Source organism: Parasteatoda tepidariorum, chromosome 9, assembly GCF_982258835.1.
Source record: "Parasteatoda tepidariorum strain Cologne lab strain chromosome 9, Ptep-v5.0, whole genome shotgun sequence".
Lineage (NCBI taxonomy): Eukaryota > Metazoa > Arthropoda > Arachnida > Araneae > Theridiidae > Parasteatoda > Parasteatoda tepidariorum.
Genome location: NC_141763.1, coordinates 11,270,113 through 11,290,298, shown reverse-complemented (window position 1 = coordinate 11,290,298; position 20,186 = coordinate 11,270,113). Strand labels below are relative to the sequence as shown.

At 29.5% G+C, this 20,186-nt stretch overlaps 1 protein-coding gene and 1 long non-coding RNA gene across 4 annotated transcripts in view; one reads left to right on the top strand and one right to left on the bottom strand.

Moving 5' to 3' along the window:
• Positions 1-20,186, top strand: part of LOC107446371 (parathyroid hormone/parathyroid hormone-related peptide receptor) — a 202,254-nt gene that overhangs the window by 50,973 nt on the left and 131,095 nt on the right. The window contains exon 1 of one of the 2 annotated variants that reach the window (XM_087150865.1): positions 4,477-4,681. The exons of the other annotated variant lie outside the window; for it this stretch is intronic. Within the exon in view, the coding sequence (XP_087006991.1) occupies positions 4,577-4,681 (105 nt within the window). The 5' untranslated portion in view covers positions 4,477-4,576. Of the gene's footprint in view, positions 1-4,476; positions 4,682-20,186 lie in introns of those variants that run through there. 2 annotated transcript variants of the gene reach the window in all.
• The window catches only part of LOC139426913 (uncharacterized), a 256,631-nt gene that overhangs the window by 105,786 nt on the left and 130,659 nt on the right, over positions 1-20,186 (bottom strand). The window lies entirely within an intron of this gene.

Sequence of the window (20,186 nt, the reverse complement as noted above, 5' to 3'; positions counted from 1 at the left end):
TTTACATACACGTTTCTATAATTCTGTAATAATTCAGAACTAATAATAAACATTGCATAAATTATCAAACAGTAAGCACTCAATTGAAAAGGAAACATTATGTGCTATGGGAACAGCCTTAATAATATTCCAAGTTGTTAATATTTTAATTTAATAAACTTGCATATTGAAAATATCAAAACTGTTAGCATACTTTAGCACCCTTTACGAAAATGAAAATTACATTATTTAATTAAACAAAAAAGAAAAAAATTTTAAAACTGTTTTTTTCCCTGAAAAATTCATCGATTTTTTTCTGACTGGCATCGATTTCTTTCATGCATACAAGTGATTAAACATTCTGTATATTTATTTCTTATATGTGAAACTAAAAACGCGGGTATTTCTCTATCTAAATTAGCAACATTATAGTTTTGTAGTTATGTGCATTATGTTATAGTTATTTGACAGTTTAAGTAGTGTTAAATGGTGAGTTATACATAACGTATTTATTTAGAATAATTTTGTATTTTTATAGAAATAAAATTTGTTTGCAAAGTAATTATTCAGATTTATTTTTGATCCTTTCTGAAATAGAACATTTTAAACATTGTATATAATATACATTGTATATATTATACATCGATATATTATACACCGAGATATATATATCTATATATATATATATATATATATATATATATATATATACAGTATATAATATTATTTACTGTGCATAAGCTGCAAGTAAATAGAGCTCATAAAATAAGTTCAAAATGTGGAGAAAACATGGAAAAAATTACAAAAAATGAGAAAAGGGGAAAAAATAATAATAAAAATAACAAGAAACCGAGGGGAAAAATTCGAGAAAAAAAATTTATAAAAATCCGGAATTTTTTCACTCCTTTTTTTCGAATTTTTCTAGATTTCTTATTATTTTATTTTTATTATTTTTCTTTTTCCGCCTTTTTTCATTGTTCTGTAATTCTTTCCATGTTTTCTCTACATTTTGAACTTATTTTATGAGCTCTATTTACTTGCAGCTTATGCACAGTAAATAAAACTTATTGTTTTTCTAATTTTTCTTTGTGTTTTTTTCTCTTCGTATTTATATATATATATATATATATATATATATATATATATATATATATCAAAATAAAACCATCTAAACTTGTTGAATTGCTTGAGAAATTGAGAAATATGAACGGCGATGTTATTAAACTTTGATAATCAAACTAGTTTTTATGTTTTTTATCCAGGCTTCCACCATGGTAACTCAACTCGTCATGATAATTCGTCCTATTTCCTACCAGGATGAAAAACAAAGAATTTAAACATCTATAATAAGGGTGGTAAATTCAATGCAATCTGCATATGCAAATATAAGGTTTTTAAATATTTTTCCTACGCTGCGCTAATTTTTATTAAAAATTGTACAAAAACCATCAATTTTATGTTCATAAAAGAAACACTATAAAATTGTGCTTATTTCTTATCTTTCTTAATTTTAAAACAAAAATGAAATTAATTCAGTAATGTGCGGCCCTGTAAATATTCCTAAAGTAAAGTATAATCCTTTTTTGTCGTTCGCTAAGTCTGAAAAGTGTGAAGAATTTCTTAAGAGGATTATAACTGAAATATTTGTTTTAGAATAACTTAATCTTTTCCAAAATCATAAAATATTTTCCCCAAGAATGTTTACCATAATCTTTTACAAATAATAGAAGATAATAACTGTCACATGCTAATAATATTAGAATTAAATTTTAAATTTTTTAAATTGCTGCTACGAATAATGTTATTGTTTGGCGTGAGAGTATGAGAGCATTTTATTAAATTCACAAAGGCTTTCTTTTAAATATACGTATTTTATAAAGTAAATTAATGCGACTAAAGCACAAATAAATAGATGGAAATGTAGTTTAATTTCCATAAACAAGTGTTTATATACATTAAAGATATGTTTTGTTTTTGGAATTGTTCTATAAACATGAACCTTTCATAAAGTCGAAACACTAATCATTTGGTATTTCGACGCTAAGAAAGGTTCTTATTAGATATCGAAGGTTGGATTTTTATTAAAAACTATTTGTAGCGTATCTACCACTACAAAAATACAATTCCAATTCCCTAGCAAATAAGACGTGTTAACTCGATTCTATAGTGTGGTGCCTTTTCGTAGATGAAGGTTGACATTGTCGATAACAACTCTCCCCATATTGGTGACCCGGACATGATGTTAACCCGCCCCCCCCTAGAAATGCCAACAACAATTTGAACACGTCTACTTCGATGAATGGTCCACATTGAGCAGTTAACGTTCTACTTGTGACTGCGACATGCTAAAAGCAACACGTCGTCCACGACCGTGAACTTAATACCGCTCTCACAATCAGCACTCAAAAGTACAGTGATCTTAATACAGCTCTCCCGGCTTTTCACAAAACAGCAAAGAATCAACTAGTGGTATCCGTTCCTCGAATTCTATAACAGATATAATTCTGGCGGGGGAGAACTGTAGTGTATCTACCAATACAAAAATATAATTCTAATTCAGTAGCATATAAAGACATGTTAACTCGATTCAATAGTGGGGTACCTTTTCATAGATGAAGGCTCTCATCGATATCTACTCTCTTCACATATTATTTATAAAATATTTATATTATTTATAATAATAATTATATTTCTAATATATTAAATTCAATAGCCAAAATTAATTACATTGAATTCTGGATTAATGGTTGGAAATCAATCAGTTGATAAGTTCATATAATAACTAACGTAGTGGTGCCTTTTTTTTTACCAGCTCTTTTTTTCCCCGGTGAATTTTTCTGCCCGCAAAAAGAAAAACAAACTTATTTATTGCAATTTAACCTTTATTTATTGTAATGTGTGTAATATAGTTCAAAAAATGAAAATTTTGAAATCCGGATATTTGTTTGCACTAAAAAGTGGATATTCTGAATCCGTTTTTTAATACCCATTGATAAAATGAGTCTTGGTTAGGATTTGATGGCGTGCGCACATTTTTCAACTGTGTTCAAAAGTAATAGTAAGCAGTGCGCATGCGTCGTCATTGCATGCGTAGCTATGGCGACCGCTGCTGTTTTTCTTTTTATTTTCATTAGCAGGCATTTTTAGTGTATTTACGTAATAATAATTTAAAATATTGTTAGATTCTTTTTCTTATTAACGTATAATGACTGTCTTGACTGTGATTTGAATATAAATATGAATACTAAAGAAGGAAAAGCATTTTGTGAAACACGTACACAGGCAGGATCAGAAAACCAATCCGACGACAAACATCAATGGAGACAGTTTTTGCGACCCATGATTTGAAATGGTGTGGCGTTTAACGGAGTCCATCCTGAAAGAAAAGCATTTGACCCATGGGCAACTAGTGATAGTAATAAGGCGAGCACAACTTTTGCTTTTTAATTTCAAACTGTTTCGAAAATTGAAAAAGTTTTGTTCGTCTAACGCATTCAGGTGTAACATACATAAATGCGAAATGTGCATTCATATGTCTTACAGATATTCAAATGCCTGTAAACAGAGCCGGATTATACCTTTCGTAGGCCCTAGGCACAGAGCCGGATTACCTTTCGTGGGCCCTAGGCATAGCCGTTTTTGGGCCCTCCCCTCCTTCCCCACTCCTCCCCTCTTTTCAAAATATATGCTAAAATTTTCTTGCATATTTTTTTTAACATTTTTATTAATATGGATTTAAATTTACAAATTTGTTTACCGAACTTTATCTGCAATACCGACATACTGCCGATATTGCAGTTGATATCGATAATACCATTATGATTAGTTTGATCGATAACTATGTTAAAGATAAACTTGTGTATACTTTTCCTAACGTTCATATTGCATTAAGAATATATTTGTCGATTCTTGGATCAAATGCAGAAGGAGAAAGATCTTTTTCCAGATTAAAATTGATAAAAAATTATTTGCGTTCAACAATGAATCAAGATCGTTTGGCATCGCTCGCACTTATGTCTATTGAATACGACATTTTGAGTAGTTTGGAATTCGACAGCATAATACAAGATTTCGTTGAATCCAAAAATCGCAAAAAAGTAATATATTAGATCATAAGATTCTGCAAAATAATTTATTACCGAAAAATATTATATTTTTATTTGTATCTTCATAATTTTGTGCAAAATACACTTGTTGTTTTTAAAGCTAAATTATTTTTGTCAGCAAATTTTTTTCTCTCAAGTTTTTCGTAGGCCCCTGAATGTCGTAGGCCCTAGGCACGTGCCTAGTGTGCCTATAGGTTAATCCGGCCCTGCCTGTAAAACAATATTTGTATGCTTTTTAAAACTCATTTTTATTTACCTATGGAAAAAAATCGAGCTTAGAGTATATGTTTACTTGTCTATTTCCTTTTTCTCTTACACTTTCTCGGAATTTGTTTTTACAGGAAATGAATTTAAGTAGCCTTATCTTAAGACAAAGAAAAAATTTTCTCTTTCTTTCTGTCTTAGTCTATTACAGGGTGCAAATAAGTTTTTGTTTTATGCTTTTTCATTTATGCATTCATTATTGTCATTCATTCTCAATATAACTGGGAATGAAGTATGCAAAATTCATACTTATGACTGTCTTAAGATATTTGAATGGGATAATTGTGTTTGTTTGTACCGTCAATGCGTCCAACAGTTCTATTTCCACATCGGTAAGTTTTATTACATTCGAATCATTATTAGAATTCAGAAACATGTATTATTCCTTAAAAAAAAAACTTAGAGGCTCTGGTTACTTGTTCGTGCTTGCTTCTCATGGTTTTATCCCTTGAAAATTTAAGATTAGATAAAATTAAAGATATAAATAAATTTTTTTTATAAACAATATACAGATCCTGACCAATTTATTAGATCCCATATATGGCAACGTTACTTTTAAAAAGTAACGAGTAAAAGTACAAGTATTTTTAAAAAAAGTAACGAGTGAAAAGCAAAAAGTTCTTATTTTAAAAAGTAACGAGTAAAAAGTACAAGTAAAAGTACAAGTACAAAACAAAAAAAAGTGACGATTTAAAAGTACATTTCCAGGAAATCGAAAATTCAAAGTAACCTAAAATTTTATTGAATAATAATCTTATGCTCTTTAATGTTTTTGCAAAATTGTTATTTATTTAATTATTTTTAATTTTGAAAGTGATGGATATTTAATTTAATTTATTATTAATTTAATTTATTTTTAAGTTCGGAAGAATATTATAATGTAATTTTATAATATAATCGTATAATATAATTTTGAAATCAAATATAATTTTAATATCAAACTTTTTACGGATTTGCACGAAAAAGAAATTTTATCTATTGATTTTAATTTTTAGTTTGTTTTTATTTATTTAAATTACCATTGATTTAAAATTGTTTTACTCTTTAGAAGAGCGTTTTAAAAGCACAAACATAAACAAAGCAAACACGAGGTTTCAGATAGCTTTGTGAGCTTTGAGCTAGTAAAAAATAATTGAATGTGCAGTATAAGTTGAAACAGAAGGTATTTAAACACGAAGTCAGCTGTGAATGCATATATATTGCACATTAATTTTATAAATTAAAAGAACATAAACATTTTTTTTCAATTTTTTTTTTTTTTTTTTTTGGAAAGCTTATCGAGTTTTAGAAAAAAGTAACGATTTCATTCGATATTTCCGTTACAAATACTTGTACTTTTTCCCTAAAAAAGTAACGTAAGTACAAGTAAAAGTACTAAATTTAAAAAGTAACGAAGTACAAGTAAAAGTACTAAATTTAAAAAGTAACGAAGTACAAGTAAAAGTACTAAATTTAAAAAGTAACGAAGTACAAGTAAAAGTACGTACTTTTTACTTGTACCGGCGGTACAAGTAACGAAAGTAAAAGTACTGCCATATATGTTAGATCCACTCTAAGATTCTATGTAAAATCTTAATTATCAGGTGGTACTATATCAGCTTTATTGTTTTGACGCAACTGAAACTCATTTGCCTTGTATTAATGTATCAATGTATCTTCGTGTATCAATGGATTAAATTAGTCAATATATAATATAAATTCAACGATTGGATAAATTAGACGAAATATTATGTAAATATAGAATCTTTATTACATCAGGTATCATATTAGTATATTATAATAATTAGACCAAATGATTAGAATCACTGTAGAGCTTAAATAATAACATGTATTGCACGAGTTTATTTGCAGTATTTTAATATTTAAACATACATGAAATGGGTTTTTATTCCGGAGATTTTTTACATACTTATTATTTGTATTTATTTTTAACGTATTGTATTACAATGTTAACCAATTCATACAGTCACGTAAAAACAATAAAGCTGTATAGTATCACCTGATTATTAAGATTTTAAATAGAATCTTAGAGTGGGTCTAAAAATTGACAAGAGAGTGTAGTAATTTAAATTTATTGTGAAAATATTTTATTAATAAGTTGTTCGTGACGATTACCTACCAGTCTTTGAAAATTAATCGGAAGTATATAAAAAATACTTAAGCTTAGGAGCACATAATATCTGACATAATAAGAAGCAGTAAAAAAGTTATTTTGATTGCTAACAATGTATCAGATAACAATTCAAATCGGAAACAGTTTTGATCCATCTTGATTTTTTTTAAAATATTTTTTAATTTTTCGATATCGATAATAAAATTGATAGCTAGTAACAACTAATCTTTTTTTTTTTTAGATTATACAAGTCAACAGTAATCCTATAAGATAAAAAGTCTAGAGAAAGAAACCTTTATTCAATAGATAAATATATATTATTTAAAGCAAAAAAAAATTTTAAAAAAATAAAAAATTGGGAAAAAGCACATAAAAATGCAAACGAATGGGAATTTAGAACAAAAATGTGCATGAAGTTCAAAATTAAAATTTTTTCGTTTAACACGTTAAATTTGAACTCTGTACTTGCATTTTAGCGAGATTTAGATCGGCTCACATGGTACTTTTTCAACAAGTTCAACAGTTAATAATTTCGGAATTTACTATCAAATGATATATTTTTTATTCCAGTGCATTTTTCGTACAGTTTTCTAGACATCTGCGTAATTTCGAGTTTGTAAGTCAACTCATAAATTCGGTTTTTACTCCACAAAACAGAAAGCAACGCCAAGTTGAACACCCACAACAGCGACGGAGGCAACGTTTACAATTTTTTAATATAGAGAGAAAAAATCGTTATTAATATAAGGGGTTGGGTTAAAGAAAATCTAATTTGAAAGTTCAAAATTTCGATAGCTTCTTATAGAAACACTAGAAAAGAAAGAAAAGGATATTATTATTTCTTTTATTGAATTCAGCTTTTGATGTCTTTTAAGAAAAAAAATGAAGATCATGAGTTCGTTTAACACCTTTGTATCTATTTTGGGGTCATAAATGATAATACTTAAGATTAATTTACCGTGACGTCATCGCGGCACTTTTCTGAAAGTTTTTATTTCACGCAACATGCAGCAGTGCCCTCTAGCGACACTAAAAGGAGATGGTTAATCGTAGATTTGGGCAGTCGGCCAAGTGGCCGAGTGTTTAGCGTGCCTGACTGCGAAGCAAATGGCTGAGGGTTCGAATCCCACTCAGGCCATGAATGATTCTCTGTGTGTTGTCCTCTATTGTGTGAATATGGCTCAACCTATTAACCGGTACCTGTGGCGAGGGTAATGTTGCTCGACTCCGTCACTGCGGTTCACAGGTGCCCACTGGGTAACGATAAATGAGCAACACTTCTATCTCTGTATAGCCTTCTATCTGTGTAGGACGATTTTCTACGATTCACTTAAGCGAAATATTATGTAATGTTAAAACAATTATATATTAAATATAATCCATAAATAGAGCATTTATCCAACGCGCAAACGTTTAAAAACCTTTCCCACAAGAAAGTAATAATATTGATCTAATTATCTCAAAAAATGTGATGATGTGGCTTTAGCAGCTTGGGAAATTGATCAGTCCCACGCTACTGAGACCTATTAACATTTAAATATATTGTCCAGAAAGATATAAAAACCCTCTTTCCAAGGTCAAATGTGCTATTCTATACCTATCCACCAGCATGTAAGGTTGTCATTCTCGGGCTCTGGCCCTTACTTTAATAAAATTATATTATGTATGATTCCTGCATTTTCCTGTATCTTTTCCATGAAGCACCGGCCACACTACGAACTTACAATGTTTAGGCTTTCAAAGCGTAACAGATAAGTCGGCAGTGATAGTTTCCTGTCGCGAAAAATTATTATTGAAAACTGAAAATGCTATTTAATTTAACAATGGAATACATCTTTTGATAATCGACTTTCGCTTCTTTGATTCGTAACTTTGGATTAGAAATTCGAATGCATGGGTGTGGTTAAGAAGAACGAGGACTGTTATTTCTCTCTTTGTTTTGTCTTCTTCTCGCTTTAATCACCGATTAGAACTTTATTTTGATGACTTTGGAATTAAGAAACAGAAAAATTAAAAGAATAATGTCTGATTCAGAAGAAAAAAAGGTGGATGCTCCAGCACGCGTTAATATTTCTCCGTGTGAGGATAAAAATAATTTCCCCAACTGGATCAAGTATTTCAATAAAAAAATGTGAAATTCTACATTTGGAGGAAAACTGGAAAATAAATAACATATCGGAATACCTGAAAAAAGACTTATTTACCTTCTACGTAAATGAATGCATAGAAATTGAAGAATAGACCTACTCCCCAGCATCGGTACAGAATGGAGCAGCCAAGGCAGTGGATTCCCCAGCATCGGTACAGAATGCAGCAGCCAAGGTTTGTGAATTCTTTTAATCGCAATGGAGTACCTCAGCATGATTCCCAGCCTCCGCAGCCCAGCAATAACAACAGCTGTCCATCAAATGACTATTTATGTGTGACATCGCGAGTGAACAATAAGAATTTACTAACTATAATGGACACAGGATCCAACATCACTATAATTCCGAAACATTTTATAGGACAATAAAAATCAAAAAAACATTCGAACTCTACTAGGATTTTAATTTCACAATTTCAAGGAAATATCAAAGGAAACCTCCAAAAGGTAAGTGTTAAAATAGGAAACATTACAAAAGTAATAACATGCGCCTTTATAGACACCCCTCTTAATTATGCAATACTTGGTCTTAATGAAATTTCATTATTTAAGTTACATATTGATTTTGAAAATTTTAGAGTTTTTCAAAAATTTAAAGATGTTACATATGATAAATTTTCTCAGTCTAATAATTATTATAGTGCTAAAAATAAATATCATACTAATATATTTTACAACAATAAACAAAAAATTGATCTTAAAAATGTGAATTGTAATGTAAATGATTGTGTTAATACTAGAAATATAGAAACTAATAATTTTTATGATGAAAGAAATGTCAATAGTTTAAATATTCATGAGCATAGGCTCAACCCACCCTCAGAATTTCAGGATAAAATACCTGTAACTTCTGAAGAGGATAGGGTAAAGTTAAATTATCTTTTATCTAGTTATGATCATGTATTTTCCAAAAATAATTTTGATATTGGCAACTTAAATCTTCAACCTGTTAAAGTAAAGTTAACTTCTGAACTGCCCATATCATTGCGTCCATATCGAGCATCTGTTAAAGATAATGCAGAAATTAAAAATCAAATAGATAATTTATTACAAGCTAACATAATTAAACCCTCCTATAGTCCATACTCTTCCCCAGTTACTCTTGTTTACAAAAAAGATGAAGGTAATAAAACCAGATTGTGTGTAGATTTTAGAAAACTTAATCAGGTAACCAAAACTGACTCTGAACCTGTACCTAGAATTGATGATTTAATTGATAAATTGTCTAATGCTAAATATTTTTCAACTATAGATTTAAAATGTGGTTACTGGAATTTAACAATAGATCCAAATGATACTGAAAAATTAGCATTTACAACCAATTTTGGCCTTTATGAATTTTTACGTTTACCGTTTGGTTGGAAAAATTCACCCGCTATTTTTCAAAGAGCTATTCGTCAAATTTTACAGAAACATAAAGTTGATTTTGCTTTAAACTATTTTGATGATATTATCATATATTCTGATAATTATTTAGAACATTTAGATCATTTAGAGAAAATTTTTAAAATATGTGAAACTGAAAATTTAAAACTTAAATTTTCAAAATGTCAATTTGCTAAAACTAAAATAAAATTTTTAGGATATGAAATAGAAAAAGGTCAATATTCACCTGCAAATGCTAATATCGAAACTATTAGACAATTAAAACCTCCAAAAAATGTTAAAGAGCTACAACGATTTCTTGGTAGTATTAATGTATACCATAAATTTATTAAGAATTATGCAGAACTTAGATTGCCACTTAATAATCTTCTTAAGAAAAATGTTAAATGGAATTGGACAATAGAATGCAATACCTCATTTAATCAATTAAAATCGTCTTTAATTTCTAAACCTGTTTTAACTTTGTATAATCCTAATTATCCATGTAATTTGTTTGTTGATGCCTCAAAAGAAGCAATTGCTGCTGTTTTAAAACAAAAACATCCCGATGGCTCAATGCATCCAATAGCTTTTCACTCCAGATGTTTATCTCAACATGAAAGAAATTATTCTATTACTGAATTGGAATGTTTAGCTATTATTAATGCTTTAGATAAATATCATTGTTATTTGCATGGAAATAAATTTATCATTTATAGTGATCATTCCGCGTTGACTTGGTTAAAGAAAATAAAAAATCCTACAGGTAGACTTTTTAGATGGTCTTTAAAACTATCAATGTATGATTGTGAAGTAAAATATATTAAGGGTCAAAATAATCATGAAGCTGATATGCTTTCTAGATATTCAGTATTTTTTAGTTTATTTGATAATAATCCAGTTGTGACTCATGATGAGATTAAAGCAGCACAATTAAACGAAAATTTAAGTAATCCTAAATTCATCACAATTAATGATTTGTTAACGATTAAGAAAAATGGTTTGCATAAAATAGTAATACCATTTTCTTTAAGAACAAAAATATTGGAAAAAACTCATTTTCAATTTGGTCATGTTGGTATTAAAAAAATGATTGCTTTAATCTCACCTTTCTACTATTGGCCTAATATAATAATTGATATCTCTAACTATGTTAAATGTTGTGAAACTTGCCAAATTAACAAAAAATCTCACCAAAAAAGATTTGGGTTGTTACAAAGTATGCCCCCTACAGAGCAACCATTTGAAATTTTATCAATTGATACTGTCGGAGGGCTCAACTATTACAACTCCACTAAAAAATACTTGCATTTAGTTATTGATCATGCTACTCGATATCTTTGGACTTTTCCTTCAAAAAGTGTAACAACTGAAACATATACAAATTGCTTAAAACAAATTTTTCAAATTCAAGTTCCAGATAAAATTTTAAGTGATCGTAATGCTGCATTTACAGCATCTAGATTTAGAAGATTTCTTAGAAACTATAATGTTAAACAATTATTGACTTCAGCTCATCATCCGCAAACAAATGGAAAAGTTGAAAAATCTAATGCGACAATAATCTCTAGGTTAAGATGTAAAATCAACGAAAACTCTAAAAAAATTCCGTGGACAAAGTTATTAGAAGAAGTAACACATGAATATAATTACACCCCTCATTCTGTAACTCAATTTCCTCCTGCTTATTTAATGTATGGAAAATTACCTTGTGATTCTCTTGTAAATCAAAATATTTATCCTCCAGTTGATGAAGCAAGAAAAATAGCTGCTCAAAATACCCAAGAGTTTTTTAAGAAAACCAAAATTCGTTATGACACTCATTTTTTGCAACCTAATTTTAAAGTTAATGATTTAGTAATTTACGAAGAATTCCATTATCCTAACACAAGGAAATTAAGTTCACCATATTCTGGTCCATACAAAATTTTAAAGAAATTATCTGAGGTGTCATTTGAAATTGATAAACCTAATTTTCTCACTAAGAAAGAATCAGAAATAGTACATGTAAACAAATTAAGGAAATTTTATCCAAGTCAACAGTTTCAATTGTATGTAAAAAATTCACAATAGCTTTTCAATGCTGGTATTTTCATATGTTTTTCATTTTTATTTTCTGCCCCTATTTTTGGAGTCCCGTTATTTTTTTTTAATGCATCTATGTCTGAATTTTTTATTACATGATGTTTGAGAGTCACTTCGGAAAATTTAGGTAAATTTCCTAAATTTTATTTTGCAAATGAAATATATAGAAATGGTTTTTTGAACCGTGGGACTCCTCACATAGAATGTTTCTTTACTGATATTTTCTCCTCAATTAAGGATAAAGCATGAGTAAACAAACTTAAAACCCTATTTTTTTCCCCGTCTAGTTGGGAATATTTTCCCCAACTTAGACTATCAATTGTTATCAATGGATAACGCTTATATTTTTATTATTTTGGAATAAAGCATATCATTTTCTACAAAGATTTATAATGCACTTTGTATGTAAATTTTTATGCTACCGAAGAATTTAATTATCATGTGGAAAAGTAAACATTTTAAATTAGATTACATATATTATTTGTATTATTTTAGTTGTATTGATTTCTTCAAGTGTATGTCATATGTTGTGAATAATTCTACACAATATTTGTGAAAATACATAATTACTAATGAGAAAGTAAGAAAAACTGTGTAAATGATAAGTGAATGTAAATGACTTTATGAATAATAATTGTTTCGAAAATGAAACAATGATGATTGAGAACATTAACTTTTTTTTCTTCTTAAATGGGTGAATAACTTAATAAATTTAGGCCTGAACAATGGATCCAGTTTATTTCAAGAGAAGAACTTTTCAAAAGTTGTGAAAGTTTGGTTTGATTTATTTTTATTTTAGATATGTCATGGTATATTTTGTTTTAGATATTCTAGAGTTGTTTTGATATTTTTTAATCTTTTCAATAGGAAAAGGAAAAATGTACATAATCATTATTAATTATTATAAAGTTATTAATTATTGTTGTTCAAAGTTATGCAGAAATATTTAGTTACTTTTATATAAATGTTATTGTTGTAATACTTTACTTATAAATGTATAATATTGGACAATATACCAAAAATAACAAATTTTAATTTGAAATCGCGTGAAGGGGAAGTTCTGACCAATAGGCTAGCATATTGATCAGACCTTTCTTCAGAGGGGGGGAATATTATGTAATGTTAAAACAATTATATATTAAATATAATCCATAAATAGAGCATTTATCCAACGCGCAAACGTTTAAAAACCTTTCCCACAAGAAAGTAATAATATTGATCTAATTATCTCAAAAAATGTGATGATGTGGCTTTAGCAGCTTGGGAAATTGATCAGTCCCACGCTACTGAGACCTATTAACATTTAAATATATTGTCCAGAAAGATATAAAAACCCTCTTTCCAAGGTCAAATGTGCTATTCTATACCTATCCACCAGCATGTAAGGTTGTCATTCTCGGGCTCTGGCCCTTACTTTAATAAAATTATATTATGTATGATTCCTGCATTTTCCTGTATCTTTTCCATGAAGCACCGGCCACACTACGAACTTACAATGTTTAGGCTTTCAAAGCGTAACATATATATATATATATATATATATATATATATATATATATATATATATATATAATAACAGGGTTACAACCCTGTTATCAGTGTTGTATTTAGCTTGAAATAATTGCCGTCTTAAGCCATCAGACGTTCTAAACAGGTTTATTTAAATGTAGGCTGGTATTGCTAACAGTTCACGTCCCCACTCCTGCAAAGGAGGGGGAGTGGACAAGACTTCTGACAATTCCGGAACAGCTTATCAGGATCAAATCATGATGAAAAGGACACGCAAAACTATGCGTTCTTACGTTTTATACCAACATAGATTTGTGGTAAAAAGGCACATTTCGTACATTCCTTGTAACCTTACGCATTAAGGAAAATCATTTCTGCTTCCTTATATGGAATTGAAAAAGGGAACGATTCTAAAAATAACTCTTCCTTTGAAATATAAATCAATTTATATTTCAATGGCATGTTTTCAGCCTTGAATTCCCAAAATAGAATCTCTCTACGCTTATTCTTTAACAAAGACATTTTATGAAAACGAAAGAGATTTAATTCTTTTATTAATACAAAAGCATATGCATATATATATATATATATATATATATATATATATATATATATATATATATATATATATATATATATATATATATATATATATATACAGTCAACCCTCCTATAAGGCGGTGAGTGCGTACCGCGTTATATGGAAACCGCGCTATAAGAAACTCGGATTTAACCGTACATATCAGGCTAATTCGTAGCGCGTTCTATGGAAACCGTCTACCGCGTTGTATGGAAACCGCGCTATAAGAAACGCAGAATTAGTACAAATCACATCATTCGTACCGCGTTATATGGAGACCAATAAGGACAAGATAAATTATAAATTATTTTTATTGAATTGAAGAGTTTATATAAAGAAATGATACCAAAATTAAACTAAAAAACTGTTTTCCAATAAAAACAAGAAAGACTTTTGTAAAATTTAATCTTTCAACACTCATCCTCGCTGTCAGATAATATGAGTCGCCTAACTCGTCTTCTTTTAATAGGTAAAATGTCTTCCTCACTTGGCTCATCTTCCCAATGGTTTTCGATTGTAGCCTTTTTTTTCTAACTCCACTAAAACCTCTCTATAGGGAGCTAAGCAATTTCTTAACTCTCTTTTAAAGTTTGCGCTACTCACCGTTGAATGATCAGTTTCAATGAAATGGAGTTCTAATTCTTTAGCCAAATTTATCCCTTTTTTCACATTTTGTAAATCGACATTTGGCACCCATTCGTTTTTCTTATTTTCGTTTACCAATGGATTTGAGGTGGGTGCATCAATTAAATCCATCAGTTCATCCTCATCTAAAGTTTCCCCCCCGAGTACGAGTTCTCTTACATCCTGATGGTTTGTTGTAAATTCTTCATCACCTAAACGAGAAGCAATGTTTACTATTTCTGTAACTGGGAGTGAAATTGTAGAATCATCTTGTATTGCTTGAACCATTTCAGGTAAAAGGGGTTTCCAACACGCATTAAGCGTTGATGGTTTAATTTCCGCGCAAGCCGATGACACGGTTCTAATACAATCTAAAATAGAAAATTCCATCCAAACTTGAGTAAGGGTTTTATTTTCACTACTTTCTAATCTGTCGAAAATGGTTTGGAAAACTTGGCGTGTGCAATACATTTTTAAAGTTTGAATGACTCCTTGGTCCAAAGGTTGTATTAATGACGGGCAATTAGGAAGGAAGACAATTTTTACATTTGGATGATCCAGTTGTATGTTGTGGCAACCAGCGTTATCAAGAACCAATAAAACTTTGAAATACAAATTTTTTTCCATCGTATGGGTTTCCACTGCCGGGATAAAACAATTATAAAACCAATCCTTAAATAAATCTTGGGTCATCCAAGCTTTCTTATTAGATCGCCAGAATACAGGCAATTCGGTCTTATTAATGTTTTTCATAACACGGGGAGTTGAAGAACGATTTATTATCATAGGTTTCATCATCAGGCTCCCTGATAGATTGCTGCACGTATGAAGGGTGAGACGTTCTTTTGAAGGTTTAAACCCCTGAGCACGCCTTTGATTTTTCAAAATGAAGGTTCTAGATGGTAGTTTTTTCCAATACAATGCCGTCTCATCGGCGTTAAAAATCTGATGAGGTGAATAGCCTCCTTCATTGATAATTCTAGCTAATTCCAGCTTATAATTCTCGGCAGTCTCAGCATCTGCTGAGGCCTGTTCTCCTTGAAACTTAATATTGTGTAATGAGTACCTTTTTTTTTAATTTTTCAAACCACCCTTTACTCGCGACAAACGAATGATTTTATAGCTCTGCAGAAGAATGCCCAATATTCCTTAAATGTTCATAGATTTTAAGTGCTTTCTGTTTGATAAGATTTTCACTGATAGGAATCTCTTTGGCTATACAGTCTTCCAACCAGATCATTAACGCCCGTTCCATTTTAACCAGATTAGAATTTCGTGTGCGAGTAACACGTTTCGCACCTAACGGCCAGCCATCTGCCACAGTTTTCCTTATAATGTCTGCATTTTCTTTAGGGTTCGAATTGTAGATTCATTCAACTTGGTTGATTTTGCAACCGACGATAGTTTTTCCCCGCCTTCTAAACGATTTAGAATTTCGATTTTATCTTCAAGAGATATAAACTTTCTTTTTAACCCTTTCCTTGTTTCTTTCGTGTTTGACATGATGCAAATCTAGGGTTAATAATTACTTTATTTTTATTATATCAGAACAAATGAAGAATATTACTTACAGTATTGTGTAATGTTGTCCAATTATAAACCACAAATTAAACAGCAAAAAGCTGAACGAATGGGCAGTGCAGAAAAAATTTTAGAAAGACTTGGTCACCAACAAAACGTGTGCAGTGTGAAAGAGCTCTGAAAAGACTAAAACTGATGTCGCTATGAGATAAGCCGGAGATAATCTTTATGTAAACATATCTAGTTACTATGTCGTGATCCCACTGCCTGGACCTACATGAAACTGGCGCCATCTGTTCCCTTATAATTCAAATAGGCCCTAACGAACTAAACAGCTTAGGCTACGCGGAAGGAACTTATGGGATGCTGTTGACGGAAACCGCGTTCTGAGAGTACCGCGTTATAGGAGGGTTGACTGTATATATAAATATATATATATATATATATATATATATATATATATATATATATATATATATATATATATATATATATATATATATATATATATATATATATATATATATGCGAAACTAATGTAATTAAATAAGGGGAAAAACTGGAAATTCTGCCTCTAAATCTGAGACACATTATTTTGGCGAATGAAAGTCACAACCATTAAGTGTCGAACATTTATCTTCTCGCCATTCACAAAATCGGATACAATTTCAATCCCATTTCGATATTGTTAGGGGATACAAAAAGCCTTAAAATCGAAATCTTATAAGCTCATCTTCTTTGCCGTGATTTATAAAATACGTCAAGATAAAATCATTTTTTTCTCCCTAAATAGACTAATATATCTTTCATTTCGAAGAAAAATATTGTAATAAATTGTTTTCGAATGCCTTTCCCGTATTATGTTCATATATAAATCTTGGTCCATTTTAAAAAAGTTACTTTAACAAAAAAAAGAAACAAATGTCTGTGTATATACTTTTGGCAATGTTTCATCATAATGCGAACTCTAGATAATAATATATCATTAATAGATGGATCTCTTAGAAATTTTTTGTGTTTTTAAATGGCATTAATTCTTGAATAGAATAGTTATAGTTGAAAAGTGTACTTTTAATCTTTCTTTTACTTATGAAATGCATTTGGATTATCTTTCAAATATTTATTTTTTCACCTTCAAAATTAAAAATTATATATATGTATATATAAGTTCAAAATAAAGAATAAAACAAAGAAAAAAAAACAAAGAAAAATTAAAGACATATGAAAAAAGGGGGAAATAATAAGTAAAAAAATAACAAACAACAGTTTAAAAAAAAAAAAAAAGGATGAAATTTTATTTAAAAAACCGGAAAAAAAAGATATAATCTTTTCATCAGCCCACACGATTATATCCGTAAAACAGAGTGCTTTCTGATATGGTATCAATAAAGCCAAAGCAAAATATATTAATACAATAGTGTGAGGAGCACTCAAAAAAATTTTTTATAAAAATTACAACAAATAAATTAGAACACAAAAAGTAAAAATAAGTAAAAATAACATGTAAAAACAGAAAATAAAATAAAAGAAAAAACTTATTGTTTTTCTTAACTTTCTTCGAGTTTTCTTGTATTTATATATATATATATATAAACATATATATCCTGTCACTATTAAATTAGGTTTTAAAAACCTGTTACATTTTGAATAGTGTCACTAATTAGTAATTATTAGTATTAATTTACATACTAGTGTAATATATTACTTAGCATCAATGGTTTTTAAATATTTCAAAACGTTACGAAGTCAAATGAACTTTAAAATCTTTATAGCAAAAAAATCAGCAGCTTGTAGCGTAGAAGAAATTATTTAAACTGTAAAATTTAATAATAAAAATTAATTTGATAAAGCTTTACTCAAATGACCCTTCCCTATACATCATCTAGTCAGAAACAGACTTAAAATTGTCGCACAATTCTTTATAAATATTAACCACATTCCTGGAAGGAACGTTCTTGTAACAAAAGTCATTACTTTCGAACAGAAACTGCAAAAAACTTTTTAACTCTCTTTAACGGAAAACATTCTCTGGCAGTAATGACAGCAGACATCCCGAACATTTGTTAAAAAAAAAAAAAAAAATAAAAAAAAAAAATTGAAAAAAAATCAATTTTCTCCTATATAAAGCGTCTTCCCCCCATACAAAGTAAGAACAAAACAAATTGAGAGCCATTTTGAGGTAATTGATAAAGACGTCGGGTCGAACATAAACATTAATTCCAATGCTTTTGTAGCCGATGACAAAGACAAAAGAGGTCCTTAAAGGCTCAATTTAGAATCTTTTGTTCGATGGAATAAGTGGATCGTTTGCGGTGTATGTCATTCGTGTTGGATTGTTCCATAGTCATAGTGTGACATTTTCATATTAGATTAAATCGAAGCCAAGCCCATAAAGTGTTCCCTCTTCAAAGAAATATTTTTTGAAACGCGTAATGAGTTTGTTATTTGATTTGCAACTGAGTGTCGATACATAATCCCATTGGCAATCGCTTGATGCATCGTGACAGGCATATCGCCAACTCGAAAGGTCTTTTGGCAAGATTACAAAGAAACTCATAGGAAGTGTAGGAATTGAATTAACTTACATATAAACCAGAATTTTTTCTTTTGTTCTAGAATATATTTTGCAAAAAATTGATATGATATGTAGAATGGCATAAATAGGGGAGGTGTGTGTCAATTTGAGGGCCGATTACAGTAATCAATTACAACTGTAATTGATTACAGATAATTACTGATATATAATCAATCGCTTGTAATTACGATTACAGGAAATTGCGATTGCAAGTAATCATAATTTTTGATTGCATCAGTGATATTACCGTATTGTTTGGAGCAGCATGTCCTCACCTGGACCTTGCGCCACTAAACCCTACATTCAATTCAATTCATTGATAGCATCAGAGTAGGGCAAAAATGTAATCGATTACATTTTTCAATTACTGTAATCAGCTACTTGTAATCATAATTACAGCTGTAATCAAAATTATGAAAAGTTGTAACCACGATTACAAGTAATTGATTACTGTAATCGACTATTGTAATCACGATTACAGCTGTAATCGTGATTACATTAAATTTAGATTAAATTTATCTATTATTACAATTTATCTATTATTACATGATTACATTAAATTTATCTATTCGGGTGCCGATTACAGTAATCGATTACAGCTATAATCATTTCTGCAAAGACTGTCTCGCAGTTAGTAAAATCAGAATAACTGTGAATTCAAATTTCAAGAAAGTACCTGAAATTTTAGATTGTTATTTTTGTGTCAGATAAAGTGATAATAACTAAATATTTTGGTAAGTAGCTTACCTTTTATTTTGATAGCTTTACTTTTTAGCTTTACTTTTTAGATATTGATTTGATAGCTTTACTTTTCTGATACTTACTTTACTTACTTACTTTTTACTGATATTAGATTTGATAGCTTTATTCTTTAGATAGCTTTTGGATAGCTGATAGCTTTTCTAACTAGCTGTTAGTTTTTACCTAGAAAAATGTCGAAACAATCAAGACAGCAAAAGTTCTTTAGAAGAAATCATATTAATTATAAGAATAATTATAATTCTTATATATTCTTATAATTATAAGAAAAATGAATTAAAGAAATGATAATAAGTAGAAGAAATATGTTCGCGGAAAATGCACAATGGAAACACCCTGGATAAGTAAAAAATGCGTTGAGCAATTAATTAAAGTTTATTTCCTTCCTAACATCCATATTTCATACATTCAATCAAGAAACATAAAGTCCGGTAATTTGACCGTCTATGGTAGAAATAGGTATAGGGGAGAGTGGGGTCAATTGTAACAGGGTGCGATTGTAACAGAGCAAAAATTTCGAGTGTCGGGTTCTAGATTTGGTTTCTAGGTGGCGCACAAGG